Here is a 24253-nt window from a genome sequence, read left to right as displayed (position 1 = left end):
AGAAAGTGTAAGCATTGAGCTGTGGTCATATATATTGTGGTTCCGCATAAATCTTGGAATAATGAATTTCTTATGGTGAAAATGCAGCATACCTGGAGAAGTAAGGAAATATGGGTCGAAGGACTTTTTCTATGCTTCTGTATTTTACCTGGCGTAATATATTATGCAAGAGGAAAGTAAAATTAATTCCTTCAAGCATTAGTTTTTAATAAGTAAAATGGAACTAATATATAATTTACGGAACCCAGGAAACACAATTTAAATTTAAATTTTGATTAGAACGTTTCCTAATTACATGTACGAAGAAAGTTTTAAAAAGAAAGGTCATTCAATTTAGAAAGTTCAACCTCCAATTCTCCTCTCACTTTGATAATGTGATGTGAGCATTGGATAAAGAATTTTCAGTCTGTACACTTTAAAAGTTCATCCCGTCCATCCACAACTGACTGATCCTTCAACTGAAAGCTCTCAGACTATGTTTTCCTTCTTTAATGGCTATCCATGGAATGTGAATGAACTTCTTTCTTTGGGATTGAAGTGTTTTCCTTTAGTATTGTGTTTTTATACCTACTGATAAACTTTCACGTGACCTCATATCTCTCTGTCACTCACAATAAATGGTTTCAATACAAAAAAGATTAAGTTTTTTTTTTCATACCACCTGTTGCAAAATGTGAAGCATCATTTTCACTTCCATTTTACTCTCCAGACGCCAATTTCAAGTTTATTTGAAGTAGGAGCGTTTGCTGAATAAATCTCTTCCTTGTACATTTTTCATTAATTTTTCATACCCAAATTGACCATTAATTATGACGAAGCTTCAGGAATTTTAATACTTCACAGCGGGTTCTCTGGGAAAATGTTTATGTTGCGATTATTAGCATAATTTCATGAATATACAAGCATTAAATTGTTGTATCAGAATATTTTTATTTAATCATTCCTCTGGCGAAATTTCTGCTTCTTCGTTGATTTTAATTTGGATTTTAAAAGAAGAGATCAAATAGATTCGATTAAAGCGAGAATTAAAGGATTTAATTAAGAAAAATTAAGAAAATGCTAGAAAATTTTTATTTTTACAGATGATTTGTCTCTTAAATATTTTCATACCAAATATGGGTCACTCCACATCCATAAGGACTCTCAAGGTCAAGAAGAATGAGAAACGAAAAATTATAAAATTGCAATTTTTCTCTTAAAATTTCTTTTTTCAGTTCAACGTAATTCAAAAAGAAATTCCACAAAATTCACCTTTCAGGATTTCCAGGATTTCTTACGGTCCTTAAGGGGTTAAGAGCTAAAACGTAGAAATTAACATAATCAATGATGAAGAGAGAAAATCCAACAAAGAAAACAATTTTGTGATTAATTTTTCAGAGAAGCTCTTCTTTTATTAACGTTGATTAGACATTTTGTACTATAAAAGGAATAATTATTGATGATTGTTCCTCAACTTTCGATGGATAATTTGTAGATATTTTATTTTTAATTATTTCTTTTTACAGTGGTAACAAAACAAATGGTAAGAACTTCTATTTCCTGTATTCACGTTACGACTTTCAGCAAATATTGATAAATCCATAACAAATTCATTGTGTGATATCCTTTTCTCGGCTTCCCATTAAAATATTAAATATTTTTTTTACACAATTAAAAAAATATTCATTTTAAATTTCTGTATTGTGTATGACGGTGGTTGATGTGAATCCCTCACTGTGCACACGTGAATTCACTCGGGTCATCTCAATTCTTGGCAAATTGATGTGTCGCAGTTCGCATCATGGCGGATAATTGCCTACATGGGTTGAATCAGTCGGTAAAGAATGGGTCTATACGATGTAAAATTTGTATAATATATTAATTGTTCGTCAATGAATTTTTCTTTAAACTAAATCTGACACACCATCACAATTTTACTCTACTTTGCAATTAAATGGGAGTTGGGTTATGAGAAGTTTTCTCTATAAAGCACATTTACTTGAAATTTTACTTTGGAATGCAATAAGGGGCAAATTTTGAAATGAAAATTCAAAGGAAAACCATAATGGATAAAGATCATAGAAGATGTTTTGTGGGGGAAGCATGGGATTCAGAACTGTATTCGTGTACTTTGAAGTGACTTTCACAGAGTGTTATATGTATATTTTTGTTCGAAAGTACCTGAAGTGGAAGGCGTTGTCGCATTGATTGGCGTTGATTCTTCTTGAAGGAGCACATGAGCAATTCTCGCATTCCCTTCCGGAAGTTACGACTAAGGAATGCATACAAGATTGGATTTACGCCTGAATTGAAGTACGTCACCAAAAATGTAAGTGGTGTAAATAATGCATTGAAATTCGATGCTCCTTTGTAGTCATTGGACCTGAAAAGTACGATAAAATCAGGATTTGTCGAAGAGGCAAAAGAAGGGAAATTTGTATGTTGGTACGTGATATGAGATATTGACTAAAAATAGCAAAATTGGATTTATTCAAGTAGGTGTACCTACTATTTCGTGTGACATTACCAAGAATTTGAAATAAATATAGAATAAACCTTTAAGTCTTAATTAGAATTTTATCACCTAATATCAAATAGCAAACAGAAGTTAAATTTCCTTTCAAAATTTGTAACAGTGGTACGGGAGGAACGTGTGTGGAAATCTAATTCGGTACCCAAGCAACTCAAAGTAGTCGTAATGTACTACATCCGAAAATAAAGTAGTACATAATGTAATACATAAACTTATACGTAAAGTAGTCGTATAACATTACTTTGGGAATCATCAAGTAGTACATTTTTTGGTCGAAGCTGACAACTTTACGTAATACTTTACGACGTGAAAATTCCTGGATTTAGGCAAAAAAATTTTTGCAACATTTTGCATTTAGTGAAACATTTTTGTACATTTTGTATGCTTTTTCCCCTTCTCGTTCATATTTATTGCACTCACTCTCTCTCCAAATTACCTGGTGAAGCACATTTTGGGTGCACAAAAATGTTCTCCGTTTTCATGTCGTCCCTTCTCTTAGAAATATTCTCTAATTTTTTGCCACATATAGAAATAAAAAATTTCATGCGTATATATGCTAATAATTTTATGCGAGACTATATCCTCGACAGGAAATAAGTCATTATATGGCAAAAGTATTGAGAACAAATAAAAATTTTGACTATTTATTAAAATTTTTAACTAAAAATAAAATTTTTTATATCTCATATTAATTCATATGTTAAGTATTTGCTTTGCGAATGCTTGTAATAGCGAATAATGTGAATTTTATTTATATGAATTTTATCAAATATTTTTAAAAAATAGTGAAATTAATTTGGGTGATCAAAAGCAGCTGCATTCACAAATTTAGTCAGTTACATCAGCATAATTTGTACGTTCCATGGGATTTTTACAACAGATATAAAGAGTGGTGATAAAACCGACGATTTTTCCACCATTTTTGTGAATTGCATACCTTATTTTGCAAGAATTCACAAATATTGTCAATAAACAAATATTGCTAACAAGGAATTCTCTAAAAGCTTTCTATAATTATTAGTATAAAAAAAGCGTGTGATCTTGTAAGATTTGATAAGAGTTTTTAAAAAGAAAACGAAATTTAGAAAAAAATATTTTAGATTTTTTATGACATTTTATCTGTTCTTTTACTTAGAAATGGGATAAACTTAAAGATTATCCTGTGAACTTCATGGAAAACAAAAACAGTTATTGAGAAAAGTTTACCTGCCCACTGCAAATTTTATTGCCCTTAACACTTTTAAAGTCTGTGGGTCATAAAAGGGTATATTTTTCAGGTACCCATAATTGAATTCCAAGAACTGAAGATATTTAAACATTATTTACTTGAATGCATAGAATTTTTAAGAAATGTGAATATTCGTTAAAATAAAATATTAGTTAGATACATACCTATTGTGTTAAAAAGTATAAAATATATATTTTTATCTTCAATGGCATACATTTGAATCATAAAGATGAGGTAAGGGAGAAGCTTACGATGTTTGGGAGTTGTGAACAATTTGCCGGAATGTTCATCCGGAATGAGGTTATGCAACACAATATTGTAAAAATCTTAAAATATCGTAAAATTCTTTGCGATATTCAATAAAAAAATTCGCTGATAATTCTCAAAGATGATAAAATTATTAAATAATATAAAAAAGGTTCAAAAAACAATAAAATTTGGCAAAATTCATTGCAATATTTACGACTTCTTAAACACTTCTTTTTGGTAGTCGTTCATTAAAATGTAATTTTAACATGTTTCTAAATAATACAGAAACTAAAATTACAGCTAAAGATGTGTGCTCCATTAAAACAAACCTTTTGAAGATATTTTTACCTTATAAATAATCAGCAATTTCTTCAAATTACAAAAATTTTCAGCTGCGTGATACCGTATTTTACGACTTCTTAAAGACTTATTTTTGGTTGTCGTAGAAATGAGTCGGTTACAAAAAAAATATTTTTTAATTTTCAGTTATTTTTTATTAAAGAAGAAAATTCAAAATTGTTTATTTCAATGATAAATGTAGTAAATAAAATTATTATGTAGAATTGGTTTTTCTAATCGAATAATAACCGCGGAAATATTCAATATTTTGTTCAACGCATTATGACTTCTTTAAGACTTATTTTTGGTTGTCGTATAAATGAGTCGGTTACAAATAAATATTTTTTAAATTTTAAGTTTTTTTTATTAAAGAAGAAAGTTCAAAATTGTTTATTCCAATGATAAATGCAGTAAATAGTATTATCATGTAAAATTAGTTTCTGTAACTAAATAATAACCACAGGAATATTCAATATTTTGTTCAACGCATTATGACTTCTTTAAGACTTCCTTTTCGTGGTCATTCTCATGTTTTTCTTTAATTGCGTTTTATTGTAATTTTAATCAACATATTGCACTAAAATGTATCCAGGAATTGTTTATAAGTAAATTACAACGATGAAAGCATTTCAAAATGTCATTTATATTAAAAGATTAAGCAAAAATTGGATTTTATGTTCACGACTACTCACGACAACTTTACGGATCCTCATTACAAAATGTTGTCAGAACTACGACAACATTACGACTACTTTTCTTAAAAACTGCTAAGCATTCAATTTTTGTATATTATTTTTATGTAAAATCGTAGAGTAAAAGGCGACGACCACTTATATTACTCAATTATAAACAGGGATGCAATAATAATTAAAATATTGAGAAAAGAGTTTTGACTAGTCGTGAAAACCCAAAAATACGACGTCTTAAAGTATTACATAAAGTTGTCAAAGCAGTCAGTAGTCGTGGCGTGTTGCTTGGGTAATCTCTTCATGTCTTCTTACACTGAATTATATATAAACCTTATGTTGCTGTTACATTGAGACGGAGTACTATATTGTATTTTCTACAATGTACCTATTATGCATAGAAGGATTTAGGGTAAATATAATTTAGTTGAAAATGCTTTCAACTGTTTCCTTCCTGAAAATGATGTTCTGCATTAATTTGGGTCGCCTTTAGTGCAATAAATTCACACAGGTGTATGAAATGCCATAAAGGCAACCACAAAGTGAACACGATTGTTTAGAAAAATTTACATATTTTCACCATGAAATATTTATTTAGTAGAGCAATCACTTAAGGATGTAGTTCTTTTGCCAGGCTAAAATTTTTAAAGCGGGTTTAAACTTTTTTTAAGGCAAACCTATGTTCCTTAAACTAGGCCTGAGTTTCTAGAAGTAGACCTAAGATTCTTAAGCTAAGCTTAAGTTGTTAGAGCTAGGTTAAGGTTTATTAGCTAGGCATAAATTTTTTAGGACGGATTTAAATGACTTTAAAAAGTTTAAGCCTGGCCTATGAAACCATAAATTTGATTTAAAACCTTAAGTCTGGCTTAAGAAACGGACAAAATCTAAATTATTAGTAAATAATTTTCCTAAATAAATTATTAATTTTCAATCTCTCTCTTTGTAAGACTTAAATGACTCCAAAATTTATTTATTCAAGTGTTGTGGTAGAGATGATAATTTCTAAATTAATTCAGATTAAATGCTTATTTTCCTTACCAGTATTGCCACATTTTCCGAGCATGAAATGGTAAATTGCAGAGAGCAAATGTAAGCACCACAACCATGAGCATCCTTATGACACCTCGGCGTGCTCGAAGAACATTGCTCGAGGAATGTGAAACCTGTGTTAATTGAGTGCCAACGTGCTGCATATGCTGATTTCGTGGATTTCGAAAGCTCTGCGTTCTCCACGTTGTACTTTTCTCATTTAGCATTGATACTTTGGTCTGTAAGGATGGGAAAAAAGCCGAGAAAATGTTATTTAAATGGGACGTCAAATATCGCTTTCCTTTAGGGGCCTAACTCCACACCCATTTGGGAATAAGGAAAAAAAACTCCTCTTAGGATCACCTCTCGCGAGGATTATAAATTGTAATTTGAAGCACCTCCCTTGCGGACACAAATTCTACTTTCGCACGTTCTCCTTAATCACCAGAGTAAATCACTTTTCGAGCGAGCTTTAAACAACAGAATATACAATTTATTCTAATCCCTATAAGGGTAGGTATTACTTTTTTTTCATCTCTATATCGTCAATCATCATGAAATATCCATGAATATTTTTCCAGAGAAAAAAAAATGAACCGCATGGAAAAAAAAGCTTTCCAAGGTTTAAGTTTGCCCAAGAGGAAGAAAACCCTCACGTCGTAGACATAAAAGAAGTAACGCCGCGATAATGCGTGAGGGAAATCAATTTAATGGAGTTCACTGGCCCATGTTCCAATCCTAAATTCTATTAAAGTTCCCCATGGCAATTAAATTATTTTTTGATTGAAAGATTGAAACTTTTACTTCGCAGCAGATTTTGCGGTTGAACCCCAAAGGACCTTTATCCCATTTTGGGAATTTCATACATAACACAATTTTCTATTATATATAAATTTTCATCTCATTGCAAAATATCATGAATCTTTATTATAAATTGTATCATGTGTGGAGTCGTATAAATCGAGTAAATTTTGAGATGAAATATGGGTATAGGTACTTTATATTCACAGTGGTTTAGCCATTTGGAGAAAGCAAAGGGAATGACAGATATCTTGCCACATTTTCCATGATATATAGCATCATATCCAAAGTCCATACTACGCATATTTTGCCTCTGATTCAATCACAGCGTATTGTTTTATCATTTCCCTAATGGAGCATAAATTCTTGGGAGCAAAGTATTTTGAAGGTATACAATAAATTTTAATCAATGCTATATGTATTAGGAAATTGAAGGAAAATCGGTTCTAGGGAAAAACAAACTAAATCCAGCAAAATTATATTTTTAAAATTAAAAGAAAAAAAAAGATTCGGGTAAAATTGGAATTTTCTATGCTTTCTTTCAGCCGTATTTAATGCTCACTTGTATGTTAATAATAACACCTAAAAGGGAAAATTTATAGAAATAGCTGAGAACGCAAATTTTCCATGAAAAGAATACTTTTTCTCACGCAAACTGAAACACTTTGTGCGATATATTCCTATGTTCTGGTACAACTAATCACATTAGACGTATTTATAGACTCACCTGACTCTCTACTACATCAAATTGTCTCCGGCCATTCCTCAATCTGCGACTCGATGTATGTGAATTGTTGAGATGCTGTGGACTTTCATATCCCATTGTCGCCTGGATGGAATCATTGTTGTATTGCGTTGTACTCTTCAAAGCAATATTTCGTTCAAGTCCTTGAGAACTCTTCCACAGCGTTATTGCGATCCGACTGTATAGGATCTGTGTGTCAAAAAAAAGAGGAAAACATTTTTTTTAAGGAAAAGCCTCCTGAGACTTGAACAGATATTAAATGAAAAAAAACAGGGAAATCTGAAGATGGAGAAGAAACCCAGTAAATGGAAAAAGTTAAATTGGGAGAACTGTATGTTTTCATATCTTCATGTTTATTTTACTTTTTTTCCCTATTTTCCAGCAAAAGCAGGTCAAAAAGTTTTTTACCTTTAAACACACAACACGCAAAACTCTGATTCAGGAATATTTATTTATTTTAAAGTAATAGAATTGATTTCGTATGACGAAAAAGGTCAAATAGAATTTTCCAAAAAAGCTCAAACCATCCAAACCATAAATCTCAAAGCGATATGAAGTGAACTGAAAAAAAGCACTCACTGCATCATTCCCATCCTAAAATGTAGTCTACAACAGTTTCTACCTTTAACTACCTATATTTATGACACAACAAAAGTTTGCTATCGTAGCACTCAGCATTAAATCCACATCCATATAAATATCCAAGAATGTAGATGTCATTTTCAGAATTTGAATTTTGCATTCAAAAACTTTCTAATTTTAACCCTTCAATGACAGCAATATATTCAATTGAAAAGGCTAAGTGAAAATGATTGTTTGAGATATTTTTGAGCTTTGTAAGGCTTGTAAGCTAAATTGAAAATAAGATTTTGACGAAAAGATATTAAAAGTATTAAATTCAAGCCGAAAAAAAATTAAATTAACGCAAATGCTCAAATTGAGGAGATTAAGTTTTAAAAAGCACTTAATTTAAGCATGAAAAGCATTAATTTTGAGCATAAAAGGTAATTTTAAACTGAAATGTAAAGCCCTAAAAAATTATTACGTTTTTAGTCCCTTTACACGTTATTATCATAAGGAAATATTCCAATGATTCGCCACAAAAAAATAAAATATTCGGCTAAACACTGCTTGTGTAAATACAAAAATCAAAGAAACGAAAACGTTCCATTCGTCATCAAAGGGTTAATCCCTGGGTTAATCTATCACACATTACATACATAAATGGGTGTCAGGAAAATCTCCAAACTTATCAGAGTTGTTTTCAATTACGATATTTTCTGTGAAATCTCTTGAAAACATGTCAGTATTCATTTTACATAAAATATTCTCAAAAACAGGGTGAATGTTATGGGTCCGGCACTCCTTTTTCTAAATAACTTCCCGCACGTGTGTAAGACGATTTTATAGAATGTCAGGATCGTCAGGACAGTAAATTCAGAAGAATTTAAGAACTTTTACTACGTGACACTGAATTGAAATACGATGACATGCGAGAGGGTGTTATAAAATAACTCAAAAGATGTTTGTTATCCTCGAGACATATCCTGTCGTCTCGGTACAACCCCATAAAGTTGAAAATATATGTAGATGGTATGCATAAGTGGATTGGACTATATACATATATTTTATTAATGTATTTTGCTTTATACATTTTCAATTGCAATGATTGAATGCATCAAAATAAATAGAACTACCACAACCAATACCACAACCAATAAATCTAGTTACAAGATATTGCAATATTTACATAAATGTTGGCTCGAATTTAAAATAAATCGAATAAATATTACATGTTAATTGAATTTCTGTGAAAATTCACGAGAAAAGGGGGAGTTTTGGCTCAAATTGAGCATTTCAAATAAATTAATTTGTATTCATATTACAAATAAATTGAATTTAATATTTATTATATTGTGAATAGGTATATAGAATAGTAGAATATGTGGCATTGAGTGGATTTAATTTAGACCTCCAATTTCAACAAGTTCTGAGTAAACAAAATTAGCTTAATATTGAGTTAATGTAAATCCGCGTAAATGATCAATTACTGGTCAATATGAAAGATACACAATAATGACTCAATAAGATTGATTCAATCATGTTTGAGAACGTGTTGTCTGAATCAAAATGTTTATCAGGTAATCTTAATACGACACTCAAATTTATTTTTCTGATAGAGAGAGTATATTATCATTATATTAACTTTAAAAGTCTAGTGATTTTCATTAAAAAAAAAACTTTCAGCCATACCACCCTTGAGATTAGGGCTACGATTTAAAAAGAATTTCACAAATTTTCATTAGGATGGATGAAAATCCTTAAAGTATTTCAGATGAAAATTCCAAACCGACTAGTGAAGCAAAATTGGCAAAAACACGTCACAAAAGATAGTAAATTATTGCAATCAAGCTGATAGGTTGAAAAGAATGATGTTCGTTAGTATCCACAAGGACAACAAAATATCAGGAAGGAACAATATATTTTTGGGATACGTTGATGTAGTTTACAGCGAATTTGTCGTAAAATTTATCGTAAATTTTGGTACTTTGCAAGGAACCGTCAATTTACACTCTGATGTACGATTTGACGACGTGGGAGACATACTATTGGCGTTTAGGAATTAATGCGCGGAAAATACCATCACACATCGATTGTGATGGACTTTTAGCTTATTTTTCGTGTCGTTCATCGTAAAATTTGAGGGTTGCCATGGGCAGTCAATTATGGGAAATTAGCTTTCACATCATCAATCAAAAATCTGATTGTTTTTCCACCGCCCATACCCTTCATTCTTCAGTTGCAGGCTGGTGGTTAGGAGAGTCAATAAAATGAAACCTTTGACATTCTAAGAGACAATTTGCAATTTAAGAAATTTTTAATCTATACAATAAAGAAATTCCTTTTGTCTACCCGAAATAAAATGAAAGAATCTCCAGATAAATATTTTTTCTTTGAAAAAAAAAAAGTATCATTTCGGAGGGAGTTAATATCTCCTAGGGAGCATTTTACTTCAACCCTATGTCACATCCCCTTCGTTCCAAATAAGATAGCAAAAAAGGGCACGTGCAGAATGTCTCGTGAAATGCCTTTCCATTCCATCTTCAATCACATTCAAGCGTACTGTTTCAGTGCGGGAAAATCCCTGATTGACATCTTACAAGTATTACGATTTGAATGAAAATAACTCCAGTGTTCAAGATCCTTGGAATGTCGAGGATTATTCCTTCTGAATGTGAAACTTAAAATGAAAGCTATTCAAGGAAAAAGGTAAAAAAAGAAAAAGAAAAACTTACCGTCATCACAAGCAGAGGTATAACGTAGAGAAGTCCAAAATTGATTAAATCGAACAATTTGGAGTCATAGCGTTTTCTATGCATGATACAGATGGTCTCGGTCGTGCCGTCACCCAAATCATTCGTAATTGTCCTTACGAAAATGAATTTAGGTATTGAATAGACTGCCGATGTTATCCATACGCCCCCAATCACCATCTAATGCCAGAAGAAATTATGTGGCCATTAGAACATTATTTATCAGTTTCTACATATAAGTAAATTTTAAAGGGTAGATAAACGGCCACGGGGTTAGTACTGCTACATAATATATATAACACTCTGAATTCAGCATAATGTTCGACCCACATAATCCTATCCATAGATTTCTAAGCAAGTGATTTCAATTTATCTAAATTCTCTTACAACTCTATACAGAGGCTAGTAACCAGCAATGTAAGCAAACTGAAGCAATTTGACTAAATGAGAATTTCCATATGGTTCTCAGAAAAGCGTATTAGGGTTAAATTAATTTGAAAACCTGAAAGCTGTGTTTAATTAAAGACCAATTTGTAATCTCGTTTTTCAACTTCAAATTAAACATCTTTGATCAATTTAATAAAATTTTAATTGGAAAAATTATAACCAATTATATGGTACTTTCGGTTGAAATTTGCACAGTAATACAAATTATAGATACCTATATTATTGTAGTTTCAAATTAAATTACTAAATTAAAGGGAAATTACAAACAACAAAACAATTTAATTTGTTTTGATAAAAGTATACAATAACACAAAGCTGAACCCAGACGAACTCAGACACTTGAAAATATGCTATTGAAATTAAATCAAAAGATTGGAAACAGAATTTCAAACCTATTGAATTTAGCTGTAATTTTCTCTGAAATTTCTCTGAAGCTGATATTTTATAGGGGATGATGGTACAAGGCGAAAGATTTATTTGATACTGAAAAGAAGCATGAATAGGCGCGATGGAAAAAATCAGACTCTTTCAGAATTTTTTTAAAAATAAAATTCTTAGGAAAAATCCAATTTGATTGATATCCCGGATTGGAAAAATATGATGTGAAAAAAGTTTTATGTATTTTCAAAAAAAATCAAAAGGTTTTCGTTAAAGAAAGGCGTTTTAGAATTTTTTATGTAAAAGAAGTCCTCCTTTCAAAGTTTTTGATTGTGAATTTTGACTTATCTTTCTATACAATTTTAGAAACAGACTTCGTGAATTTTTTTTAAATCCTGAACATATCTGGGTTAGTTTTTTTTTATCTTTTTGCATAAAAAAGTAAAAATGATTTTTTTTTCAATCATAATGTTTTTTTTTTATTAAAACTCATTACTTTATGAAAATAAACTGATTTTTAATACGAAAAGAAATAAGAGAAACGAATTTTACCATTCTCCCCTAGAAAGGTTTTTGTATGTCTTGGAGAAATGTATTCAAGTAATATATATGCACAATCCCACATATATGTGCCCACATACCTACATAATTATACAGTATAAATGATATAAAGTGCTTTCATTTGACGTATGTGCTTTACTACACACAGAAAAATTTTTCGCATTTTGTGAATGCGAGTGAAATGGTTCGCAGTTTCAATCTGCGAGCCTCAGGTAGACTCGCACATTACTATTACGAGTCTATGGTAGATAGTTTCTTTCTCACTAACATTTGACAGGTTTTTTTTTGACAAGCTCCTTGTTTATTTTCAATTTGCCCGTTACCGCAATGCCTCATCTAAAGAACACTGACACGATTTTCTAGAGACGTGGTATATGAGATATTCAGTCCAGAAAACGTTTTTACACGTTTTTTTTTCTGGTTTTCCTGCAACAAAAAAGCATTTTCATCATACACGTATGATTTTGGGTCATTTTATAAAAGATGTTACACCATTGAAAGATTAACTTCTGCAAAAAGATTTCGTGACGACATGTCGTAGGATAATCCATACCTTTTTCTCTTTTCGTCATTGAATAAATTCTTAATATATCCAATCATTTACAAAATTTTGCAAATATTTTTTTTATAATTACAAAAAAAAAACCCAAAAATTATTTATAGAAAATTAAATTAAGCTGTTTTACGAAATCTTATGTCGCAAAGTGCTACTTTAAAATAACACGAGCTACTTTAGAAAGGATTTTCAGTCGGGATTTCGCCCTCAAATTCTTTTGACCGCCATCTTGCATACCAAACTATTATTGATTTTTTTAAATTCATATCTTTGATTCTACAAAATAGGGCTTTATAACGTTTCATAAGATCTATATTTTCCTAAATTAAAACAAATAAATTAATAATTAAAATAAAAAAAATGCAAAGATAAATATTAAATAAAAATATAGCATGGATGGAACAGTATAAAGCGAAAGAACGGTAAGTAAAACTTACAGGCTGTGATTCTTTCTTTGTCAGTGAAATGTGAAGATGGCTGAAAATTGAGGATGGGCAAATTTTGAGGAAGGCTTTCGCGCGTACCGAATCACAGCCAACGCCCACGATTAAGGAATTTCACAAATTATCTGGGCCTTGGCTGTGATTCGGTGCGCGAGAAAGCCTTCCTCAAAATTTGCCCATCCTCAATTTTCAGCCATCTTCACATTTCACTGACAAAGAAAGAATCACAGCCTGTAAGTTTTACTTACCGTTCTTTCGCTTTATACTGTTCCATCCATGCTATATTTTTATTTAATATTTATCTTTGCATTTTTATATGTATATATAATGTATATATCTATGCATTTATATATATTTTACTTTATTTTTATATGTGTATATATGGTTGGTCTTATGCAACTCAAGATATGACATGTTAACTTTAAAACGCGATATCTCCGGAACGGCTACATAGATTTTCTTCATTTTTGGCATGATGAAATATATTATAGCCAGCTATAACATATCAAAATTTGAAGCAATTCTATAAAGCGGTGCTCGAGATATTCATCGAAAACTCATCGAAAATTTTGTTTTAGATTTTAGCGCCACTTGCGGTCATTTTTTGAACTTGCAATGTTCCGAGCACTTGTAGGGCTCATTAATATCTTTCATTTGAGCCCGAGTTGATCAAAATCGGTCAAGCCGTTCTCGAGTTATGGCCGATTTTCGATGAAAAATTGTGGCGGCCATATTGGCTAAACGGCTTGACCGATTTTCGAAAATGAGGTATCGTTGGAAAGGTCTTGATGGGCCCTACAACATATTAAAATTTCAGACCTCTAGCTATAATAGGGACTGAGATATAGCGAAAACAAAATTTTGGGGTTATTCAAAATGGCGGACGGGGGGGTGGGGGGTTGGATCTGACTTCATAATCGGATGTCTTCCACCCGATATATGAACTTTGCCGTTTACCGCAAGTCTCTATCTATTACCGTTCTCTTGTAATTTAGCAAAAGGTTCCGGACGGCCGGACGGACGGCCGGCCGGACGGACGGCCGGACGGAAAGATTTTTGGCGCATACGTTTTTTGGAATGTAGGAACCCTAATTCGTGCTCATCCCGAGTTTGAGCCCGATCTGACGACTTTGCATTTTTGAGTGTACACAGAAGCTGTGCTTCTTTGAAGAAAGAATCACAGCTAAAATAATATTCGCGTGAAAAACAAGTTTATGGTTATGGGAAATGTGAGAAACATCATCCAAAAAGCATGGTTGTAAAATAAAATATTTATTTTACATTACATTTGTTGGAAAAAAGTTCGGATAAAATGGCGGCCATTTTTGAATTGCTTAAAAATTTTTATCTAAAATTGATCAACGTAACCATATTAATATACTTTCATATTTTACCATTAAGCTTATAATAAGCTTTAATATTTATGATCGGACATTTCGGTTTAGGATTGTTCGTCCGATTGACTTAAATTTTATTTTATAAAGTTAAATTAATGTCTTATGAAACATTATCAAGTTAAATTAGTTTTTGACGATATTTTTTAAATATCCTTTCTAAAGTAGTTCAAGTTATCTTAAAGTAACCCTGCGACGTAAGATTTTGTAACACAGCCTTATTTAAGGGTCTATTAATTAACTTTTGTTTTTTTTTAATTATAAAAAATAATTCAAACTTTGAAAGTCATTATGAAATTATTTAATGACGAAAAAAGAAAAAGTATGGATTATCCTACGACATATCGTCATGAAATTCTGTTGCAGAAATTATTTTTTCTATGGTTGTGACATCCTTTAAAAAATATGCGATTTATGTTTTCGAGAAGAAATTTTATTTTTGTGGACCTTTACATGAGATCAGATAATGATTTTTGGTGTTTTAATAGTTTTTCCAGATGAAAAATTAACAAAATAAAAATCATGTGTAAAATTGGTAATTCCGCCCAATTTCCGCGCGGCGCTAGTGTTTGTGAAAGAAACCTTTTAAATGTTTTTTCTGCTATAACATTTGCTTTCTTCTCGTCAATTTTATCAATTAATATTGTATTTTTATTTATCTATTTTGGGCAAATAATGCTATTTATGGAAGAAATATTGCTTTTAAATTGGTGTAAGTGATTGAGCAAATCAGTATTTATAGAATTCAATGTTCAATTTCGGTCCAATAAATGTGAAAATTTTCGAGAAATAGTGCGAATGAGTGCGAGTGAAATATTCGTATTTTGTCTATGCGAGTGGCCCACTCGCAAAAATTGACGATTTGACTGCCACTTTTTGTCATTTTTTTTCTGTGTGTAATTCAATGGGGCTTTTGATTTCGTATGACGATGACTAATAAAATGTGGAATAATTGAAGCTCCATCATGGGGCGAGCCGCCAAAGGCATTAAACTAGAATAAACTTACCCGCAATCTAGTGGATGTGAGGATCTGTTTGCACGTAATGGGATGGATAATTGCAAAGTACCTCTCCATGCAGATAACCACGAGGATGAATATGCTGGCCGTGTAGCTCAGTGAGTGGGTGAATTGATACATTTTGCAAAGGAAGTCGCCAAACACCCAACTGTCACGTTGATAATGAAACGAAATGCAGATTTATTCACAAATTAATATTACGAGAGTCGCTTTATGCGCACAGCATAATTACATTTTTGCATGGAAATGAAGTGTAATTAATTTTATTAATGATTAAATTTAAATACTCATGTGGATTAAAATAATTCAGGATAAATTTTTTTATGAAATAAAACAAAATTTTAAACAGAACAGTTTTTTTTCCAAGCTCTTTGGAAAGCTTTGCAAAATCATTTCCTCTGCTTTTGAACTTATTATAATAATTCTCTTTAGCAAGGAAAATATATTAGTTTGTCACTCAAAATGTATTGTTCTGATCAAAAATATTATCTGATTCTTCAAGCCACATGTTGCCATGGGAAAATTGCAATATTCCGTTGATAAAGAGCCAAAAGAAGTTCAATATTTTATAATAAATTTATTGTGAGATATAAGAATGGGTGAAGAAACTCAATTTATGAATCAATTGAATATTTCTACGAATTTCTATAAATTACAATTTATATTTCACAACAGGTGCAAATACTATATAGAATGTATGACTTTACAGAAAAAAAAAATGAAAGTATTATTTCAAAAAGTGAGACATAACAAACTCACCTGGGTATGAGATAAATTGACAAATTTTGCATAACACAAAATACGCCGACGCAAAAGTCTGCCACGGCGAGATTAGCAAGAAAGAAATTTGTTATTGAGCGAAGTCTCCTCGACAACGTTACAACGAGGATAACAAGGAGATTGCCTGTAAGATGAACATATTTTATATTAAAAAATTGTCGGCACAATCATCGTCTTTTTGCTGTGTGATTCTTTCTTCAATTTTATAGCATCAACGTACCGCAGAAACAGCAACAAAACACCATTAGGTAGAGCGTGAACATCACAATTCTCACATCAGTTCTGTCAAAGATAAACTCATTGCTTGGCACGTAAATCTGTACGACACCATCGGTATCCGTGAATGATGAATTAATGCCAGATATGTTGCTCTGAGTCCCATTGCCAAATGCCACGAGGAATGTATCCCTTATGAGTGTAAAGTTTTCACTCAAATTCATGGAATTGTTCCACGAATTTCTCATGTTCCTCACACCTCACAGTGATGAGGACAATGGCTCTTACGAAAGGTGCGCCCAAGAGGTTATCTGCGGAAATAGAGTTTGAATCGTTTGAATATAGAACTTATTGAGTCATCAAAGGACATTTCATCCTATAAATAACTCATAAAAATATTCATGAGGAAATTTCTCTTCCGGAAAATCGTCACAATTGATTTGAAATCTCATTAATTTCCCTGTCAAGATCAGGAATATTTGAAAATTTTCGTCAATAGGATTTATTTATTTTTCCACAATCATCTCACATGAGGACATGATAAAGATTTTCCCTTGAAAATTGATAAGAAAAATATTTTTCCAAGAATTATGTAAGTTTTTAAATATTCCTCTGAAGAAAGTTTTTATCGGAAACTTTAAGAACTCACGTTCAATACATTAAATGAGAACCATTAAAGTTTTTCCGATTCTATTTTCTTGGCCGTGGTTGGGCCTATAATTACAGCATTATCAATGGAAGTTGATGTCAAAAGACAAACAGCAAATGATGTGAATAGCATTTGATTTCTTAAAGATTCCTCCACGAACAAAATGTAATTAGATTGGGAATTCGATTATAGAGCTTCGAGTCAACATTATTATAGATGGTATTCAATTTTATTCATCATTTCCTTCAATTCCCTTTACTTCTGAATTTTCCGGCGTCTTTGATCATTTGTTTGCTACAGATGTATGTTACGCTTATTGACTCTCCGATGTTTGAAATTGGTTGAATATTTGAAATGATTAAATGTTTTGTTGAGAGACTGGAAGGCATTTTATGAATAAAGTAAAGGCCTTTTTAAATTTCCTTTTGCGTAATGTTAGAATTTTCTTGTAATGTCGAAGACAGAAAATTTTTTTTGTTAAATCGACAAATTTAAAAAAGTACTAAATTCGAGTCAAAGAAGAATTTAATTCAAGCCGAAAAAATATTAAAAAAGAATTGAGTCAAGCTAAAATAAAAAAAAGACATTATGCTGAGCATCAGAGTACCCCAAAGAACAACATTTTGAACAAGAATCCGAAAAAGGATAATTTTATTTTTAAAGCTCACAACTCTTTCTCGTATCGTATTGATGGTGAAAAATGCCGCTGCTGCTTCATTAGAAGGACTTCAGCATCAATATTTGAATAATGAAGACGAAAAGCCAGAAGATAATTGCATTATGTTCCTTCCTGTTCAAAAAGACTGAAATAAATCTAATATTTAGATTTTCCTTTCGTTGTGTGCTTTCGCCATTTAATTTATTGTTAATTCATTGGGAAATTTATACATTGTGTTGTCAGATCGTAAAATACCGAGGAAATACCCCAATAAATTGCGGAAACACATCAAGACAAACAGGTGGGTATAAAGAATATTGCTCTGTGATGTTAAGTAGTACATCTTAATCGTATAATGATTAATGGAAATAAGGAAGAAAAAAGGAAATTTATTCTGTCTGAATGTCAGAATTTAAATAGATGAATAATTCTTTCAATTTTACTTATATCAATTTTTGTAAATAAAAATGAAATCATTTTAAAGAAAATCACCTGAGCAACATTTGGAAGGAAAAATAAATCAATTTTATACATGAAACATATATTTATTTTTTTAATCTCTATTTCAGGTGTTACATCTGAAAATTAATTTCCCCGTTTTTCCACGTGTTCCAGACATGATTTAATAACGTTCTACTTATTTTCCATACTTTTCAACAGGCAATAAAATTATTCTATTTAAGCGAAGAATAAAAAAATAGGTTATGAGTTTTGTATATAATTTGTTCTATTTCTTTTGAAATTGAAATATTAAGCCTGATTTCATTGACGGCTGGCAATAAGAACAACAAAAATAAACTTTGAAAGTTAATTTGGTACTTTTAAAGATACCTACTTAATAAATTGTTTACATCTCTATCGTATTTGAGTTGGTTTTGAAATTTCCGAGTTAAAATTGAAAGTTTAATCGTATATAGGTCCTTCAAATACGATTTCTAAGAAATTAATGGAATACAGAGCATCCAGGAAACAGCATTAAAGTAAAAGAGAATTAAAGTTTCCCTATTAGGTAGTTAAATAAAACAACTTTACAAAATTTTAGCCGTTATGGTTTGAGAGTATATGTATAGTGAAATGCAGATGGTGGGTAGAACAGCTTGAATGAAATGAAAATGTTTATCCAGTTAAGTACTAAAGGTCTTCCAGGGTATTTCATGTTTTAAATACGATTTTCAGAGCGAAAACACTTTATTTATTTAGTCTAATTAATAGGATTTTCAGAGTTTGTTAATGAAACTTTATAAGTTTTTGAATTATTCAAATATTCAACTCTTGATGTTTTTCAAAGAGAACGTGTATCTAATAGCATAACTTTGTAGAAAATATATTTTAAAAATTGGAATATATATAGTGGAAAATATGTTTTCGACATTTGAATGACTAGATTTATTAACGATGCATTAAGGAAAATAAGAATTTCATTAATCAACTTAATTAAAAGTTTTATGTCTTTGCTATGTAAGAACTAATAAATCAATCTGAATTTTGAAGGTTTTCAATCATAATTTTATCCATTCACCTCTCCCGTAATGATAGAAAAATTTCAAAGAGATAAAATAGGATCAAAAGCTTGTCTAATTGACCATTTTGTAATATAAAAGTGATTTCTCGACACTTTGTGTTGAAAAATTCACGATGAAAATGAAAAGCTGATGATTATCTCAAAGTTTTTGCTTAATGCTGCGTGGAATGAGAAAAAGGACTAATCTCAAAGGCGTTGCGGAGAATTTTATCACTTGCAGACTTTTCTCGAGAGACTTTACCAAAAGAATGTCCTTCTGGCTCGAGGGAATGAAACAATTCCAAGAAAGATTAATATATTTTTCTTATTCCTATCCAGCTAAAGTGGAATGTGTCATCCAAATGATAGTACAAATTCCACTTAAGTTGAGAAGCCTAAATAGGGCTAAATGCCTCAGAAAAAGCTAAGAAAAAAAGCTCATGATTGCTCGGGAAATCCTCCTAAGATATTTAATTCACACCATAGCATTTAAATGATTGTCATTTGAGTGGATTCTACGTCAGTCTAGGCTGTCAGACCTAAATGCTACGCATTCAAATAAAATAAATTTATGTGGGTAAAAGAAAAGCTTCTGCTGTGAATATGTTATTTTCTAATTAAATTCCCATAAAAGTTGCTATTTTTGGAATTAATGGACATTTATATGATGGAAATGAACAAATATCTTTTGATATACGTTAAAATATAAGAAGGTGAAACTGACAAGAAAATTACAATTTTAATTTATTTTTTATCTTTATTGCATTTTCTTTTTTTTATTTTCTTTGATTGATTTTTTTTTGTAAGAACGGAAAACACGAAAGAAAAATTCTCAATCGTGGAAATATTTCAATTGAAAAAAGAAACTAAATATAAGTAGCGAAAGGTTCGTTTGTAAATCAAACTTTAATCTTGGAAAAGAAGGTTTATGGCTTGCATACGAATATTTCCCTCTTCATCAGACACATTGAAGAAAATTCGTATAAGGAGTTAAAAGCACAGGAAAAGTTTCTCATTCTTATTGGATGAAAAAACTTTGTCATGACACAAGCCGTTTTTTTTGGACGAAAAAGAACTTTTTATTACTTTAAAAAAATAACTAAAAGTTTCTCTGGGATCATTGAATTTTACCTTCATTAATATTTACGTGCAGAATTTGACAGAGAATAGCAAATATTTCTGACTGGCACAAATCAACAGGTTAATGTTAAACAATGCTCGTACCACATATATAAATTTGTGATTGAAGCACAGGTTTTTGGCTCATCAAATATTAAACAAAAACTAAAATAAATATTTATCTTAACACATTTCTCATTCAGTCGTTTTTTAAAGATTTCCTCTTGTAAATTTAATTTCAAATGAAACCTGCTATTTGTTCAGTAGTGTTATTGAGGTTATTGCAGACTTTTTGGCAGTTTATTTTATGCATGAAACTATATTCCAATGTATTGCTTTTTTTTTTAGAAAGAATATCAGGTGCAGCATAACAAAGTTTTCTCTGTTGGTCATGCTCGTATTTTGCAGGTAGTACAAAATTTATTAGACATTATGTCTTTATGAGTTATACCTTAACGCAGGTCTCACCTGCTGGCAAAGTAAATTTTTTATTTTCCCCTCTTTGCCCTCTTCCTTTATTTTTCATCAAACTCTCTTAAATTATAATGAGTATGATGCTTTAAGAAAATATGCTTGAAACTTTCCAGATATAGCAATTAGCTGATGGAGGAATATCCTGTTTTGAATAAGCAAAGATTTATGAAGATTTTCTTTATTTTCCACTCACAAGAAAAAAATGTGTTATGTTCTCAGCTTCCCAATAATTTCACCTTTCTGGCAAATATTATTGAACTTCTCACAACTCTTGAAGTCATTTTGTTTTCAGAGAAAAGCTCTAATTATTTCCGCTGTTTTTTGTGCTAAAAAGAAAAATTCCACGCAACGTTATACTCGGAAAAAAGTATTTTGTAACAACATGTCAGATTTTGATACTATTTTGATCGAATCTTTTGAAATGTTTGGTCAAAAGACAATCTTGTTAAAATTTATGTAATTTTTGGATAAAACTTGTAAAATAATCACCAGGCTTTACAAGATTTTGGCAAAATATTACTTGTAAAGTAACAAGTATCTTGTATATTATCTTTTCACATGATTTTAATAAAAATAGACAAGTTTCTTGTCAAATTTTGTAATTTCGGACTTAGCAAATTTTTCTGCAATAATTCTCTCAATATGATGCAGCATGACTTATTCTTTAAAGTACATTACCAAAAATCATGCTAATTGACAAGTTGTGAAAAATCGCAAAAAATGCAGAGTTTCACAAAATGCAGAGAAAAATCTAAATAATTAAAATTGTGTTGGATTATTTTAATTTTGAGTAGTTTAAAAAAAATTAAACTTCAACATGTTTTTTTTCTAATTCTAATATTTTACTGAATGCATTAAAAAAATATTTTCTAAATAATTACATAAGTATGAGAAAATGTGAAAAAACATAATACTTATTCTAAATTTACAAATATTTTTTTTTAATATATTTTATTGGTTATTTTTTTTTGAAAAATTATTGATTTAATATTATTGACGTATCTATATAATAAAGAAAGGATTTCGTGTCTTCTTATATATTAAACACGCCAATATTAATTCATCTTGTAACTCATCATGAAATAATTAAAAATGCGATGAAATATAAAGCAAGAGTCTTGCCAAAGCATGTATTTTTATTCTACAAGTTTACATGATTTGAATAAATATTAACAAGAATCTTGCCAAAACCTGTACTTTTATTCTACAAGTTTACAAGATTTGAATAGATATTGACAAGAAACTTGACAAAAACTTGTAATTGAGCTCGACAATAAATACGAGATTTTACAAGATTTTACCCAGTTTTTACAAGATAACATGCAATGCCGTTGACATGAAGATGCATGACACGGAATGACGGAGCTCTCGGTTTTTCTCAATTTTCTTGAGGAAAACCAACAAGAAAATGCAATTTCCATATGGAAATTGCAATATGAGCATTCCGACGATGATTTTATATGAAAATATATAGGTGAAAATGCATTAAAATTGCAAAAAAAAGCAATTGAAAATTTGCGCAAAGCATGTTGCGTCATTGTTTTTTTTCTCAATTTTCATTCCCCGGAAAAGGACAAAAAGGGTGGAAATCATGTTTATTTTCCAATTTTCGTTTTTTCACAAGAAAATAGCAAAGAAAATTATCTTTATGAGAATTTTCAATAATTTTCTCTGAATTTTTTGGTTATGTCATTTTGTTTACGGGAAATCTTCGTGATGTTCCGGAGATTTCGCGAGAGAGTTTTCATGTCATCATAATTTGCACGCTCCGGAAGAGATTTTCCCGTTTTTCCTCCATTTAACATATCAAATTAAAGTGAAATTACAAGATTGTTAAGTTGAAAAGTCTGCCACTTGCAGAACTCAAAAAGTATTCAGGATTTTTCGCTGTTTGCAATGTGTTGTAGCAGGGTGGCGTCTTGTGCAAAAATACCAAAGAAAATTGAAGGAAATCATGCAAAAAGCCACAGCCAACGCGTATAAAGATCCGTAAGTGCCTGGGCTAAGAGAACGGAGCCGTCCTGAGAATAGACGGTTCAACCAAGCTTCACGATCAGTACTCAAACTGTGCGGGGGACTTCTTCGACATAACCTCAAAGGTTGAAAATTAGGAAGGAGTGCAGGGAATACCAACATCAGAGGGACAAGATAAACATCTAACTACTGCTAATGATCTTCAAGGAACAAACAGAAGTATTTTCCTTTGGAGTTTGTGAGAAACGTGGACTCGTTTCAGTGAATTTTCTAAAAAAACCAATGCAATGTCGAATTCAAAAAGGAGAAAAACCGGGAAGCTCCGGGGCCACTGTAGCCATTTTCACGGACGTATTGGTAAGTACAGGAAGCATACGAGAGATCCCGCTAATGCTGATGGTATGCTCCACCATCATATTAACTTTGACAAATATCTTTCAGGATACTTCAGTAAGGTTGGCTGAAGGTTTCATCTACGCAGGAATCACTGCTACTGCCCCACAATCCTTCCGGTTAAGTTATGGACTCTTTTGAGTAACAAGGTTGAGGATTGCGCCAGCGGTCAAAGAAGGATTTGCAATAGATTGTATGAAAATCCCTGTTGTGGACCTCGTCGAATTCAGCTACTACAAACTCCTGGGACGTGGATATCTGCAGAAGCAGCCAATCATCGTCAAGGCGAAATTCTTTTCCACCAAGGCTGAGAAGAAAATTAAGCAAGCTGGTGGTGCGTGGATCTACGTGCGTAGTTCCAACGTCAGGAGATGAGATCAATAAAATTCATTTCATCAATCCGGAAGTGATCATCAAAGTGATTGGTATAGTTATCGACTAATTCAGTCAACATATCCTGCAAGAACTTCTGTAGACCTTACATAAAGTGTCCTGCTTTTCATCCTGGAGACTTGAGAGCGAATCTGATCACTAAAAGGAGATTACTCATTGTGTATGTATTAAATATGAACCATAAACTTTGATCGTAAATACTTATTTAAATAAAATTTTGTCTATTTTTTTTTGCAGAGAAATTTTTACCAAAGACAACGAGCGTGACAGTCCCACAAAAGGTTTGAATCGAACTTCTGGAAGAAAAAGCTGTGACTACGCTGCACCTATTGATACTTGGAGTTTTATTAGTACTACCGCGCCAAAAAAAAAACAACATAGCAAGTTAATTGTAG

The 24253-nt window shown here is 31.2% G+C and overlaps 2 protein-coding genes and 1 pseudogene across 3 annotated transcripts in view; 1 reads left to right on the top strand and 2 right to left on the bottom strand.

The window, feature by feature from the left end:
* LOC129789960 (pupal cuticle protein) overlaps positions 1–24253 on the bottom strand; it is a 1201887-nt gene that overhangs the window by 896 nt on the left and 1176738 nt on the right. The window lies entirely within an intron of this gene.
* Positions 1368–17685, bottom strand: LOC129789893 (trissin receptor). 2 transcript variants are annotated; one of them, XM_055827013.1, is made up of 8 exons: positions 16702–17685; positions 16461–16605; positions 15690–15849; positions 10886–11083; positions 7572–7778; positions 6053–6282; positions 2161–2362; positions 1368–1829 (listed from the first exon to the last, which is right to left on the bottom strand). In XM_055827013.1, exons 1-8 carry the CDS (start codon positions 16943–16945, stop codon positions 1779–1781), a joined length of 1437 nt encoding a protein of 478 aa, XP_055682988.1. In that variant the 5' UTR covers positions 16946–17685; the 3' UTR covers positions 1368–1778. The 2 variants fall into 2 exon arrangements, with proteins under 2 accessions (XP_055682988.1, XP_055682987.1); XM_055827012.1 differs by having other exon boundaries at positions 1368–1795; positions 16702–17070.
* On the top strand, positions 22911–24177 carry LOC129789979 (60S ribosomal protein L27a-like; annotated as a pseudogene).

Source organism: Lutzomyia longipalpis, chromosome 2 (assembly GCF_024334085.1).
Source record: "Lutzomyia longipalpis isolate SR_M1_2022 chromosome 2, ASM2433408v1".
Taxonomy (NCBI): domain Eukaryota; kingdom Metazoa; phylum Arthropoda; class Insecta; order Diptera; family Psychodidae; genus Lutzomyia; species Lutzomyia longipalpis.
This window is presented reverse-complemented; position numbering and strand designations above follow the sequence as displayed.

Excerpts from the sequence above, each read along its gene's own strand:
- LOC129789893 (XM_055827012.1), bottom strand. The coding sequence starts at position 16,945 with ATGAGAAATTCGTGGAACAATTCCATGAATTTGAGTGAAAACTTTACA. Across the intron at positions 16,606-16,701 it reads GTTTTGTTGCTGTTTCTGCG|GCAATCTCCTTGTTATCCTC; the intron begins GTACGTTGATGC and ends TTCATCTTACAG. Across the intron at positions 6,283-7,571 it reads TTGATGTAGTAGAGAGTCAG|ACCAAAGTATCAATGCTAAA; the intron begins GTGAGTCTATAA and ends CCATCCTTACAG.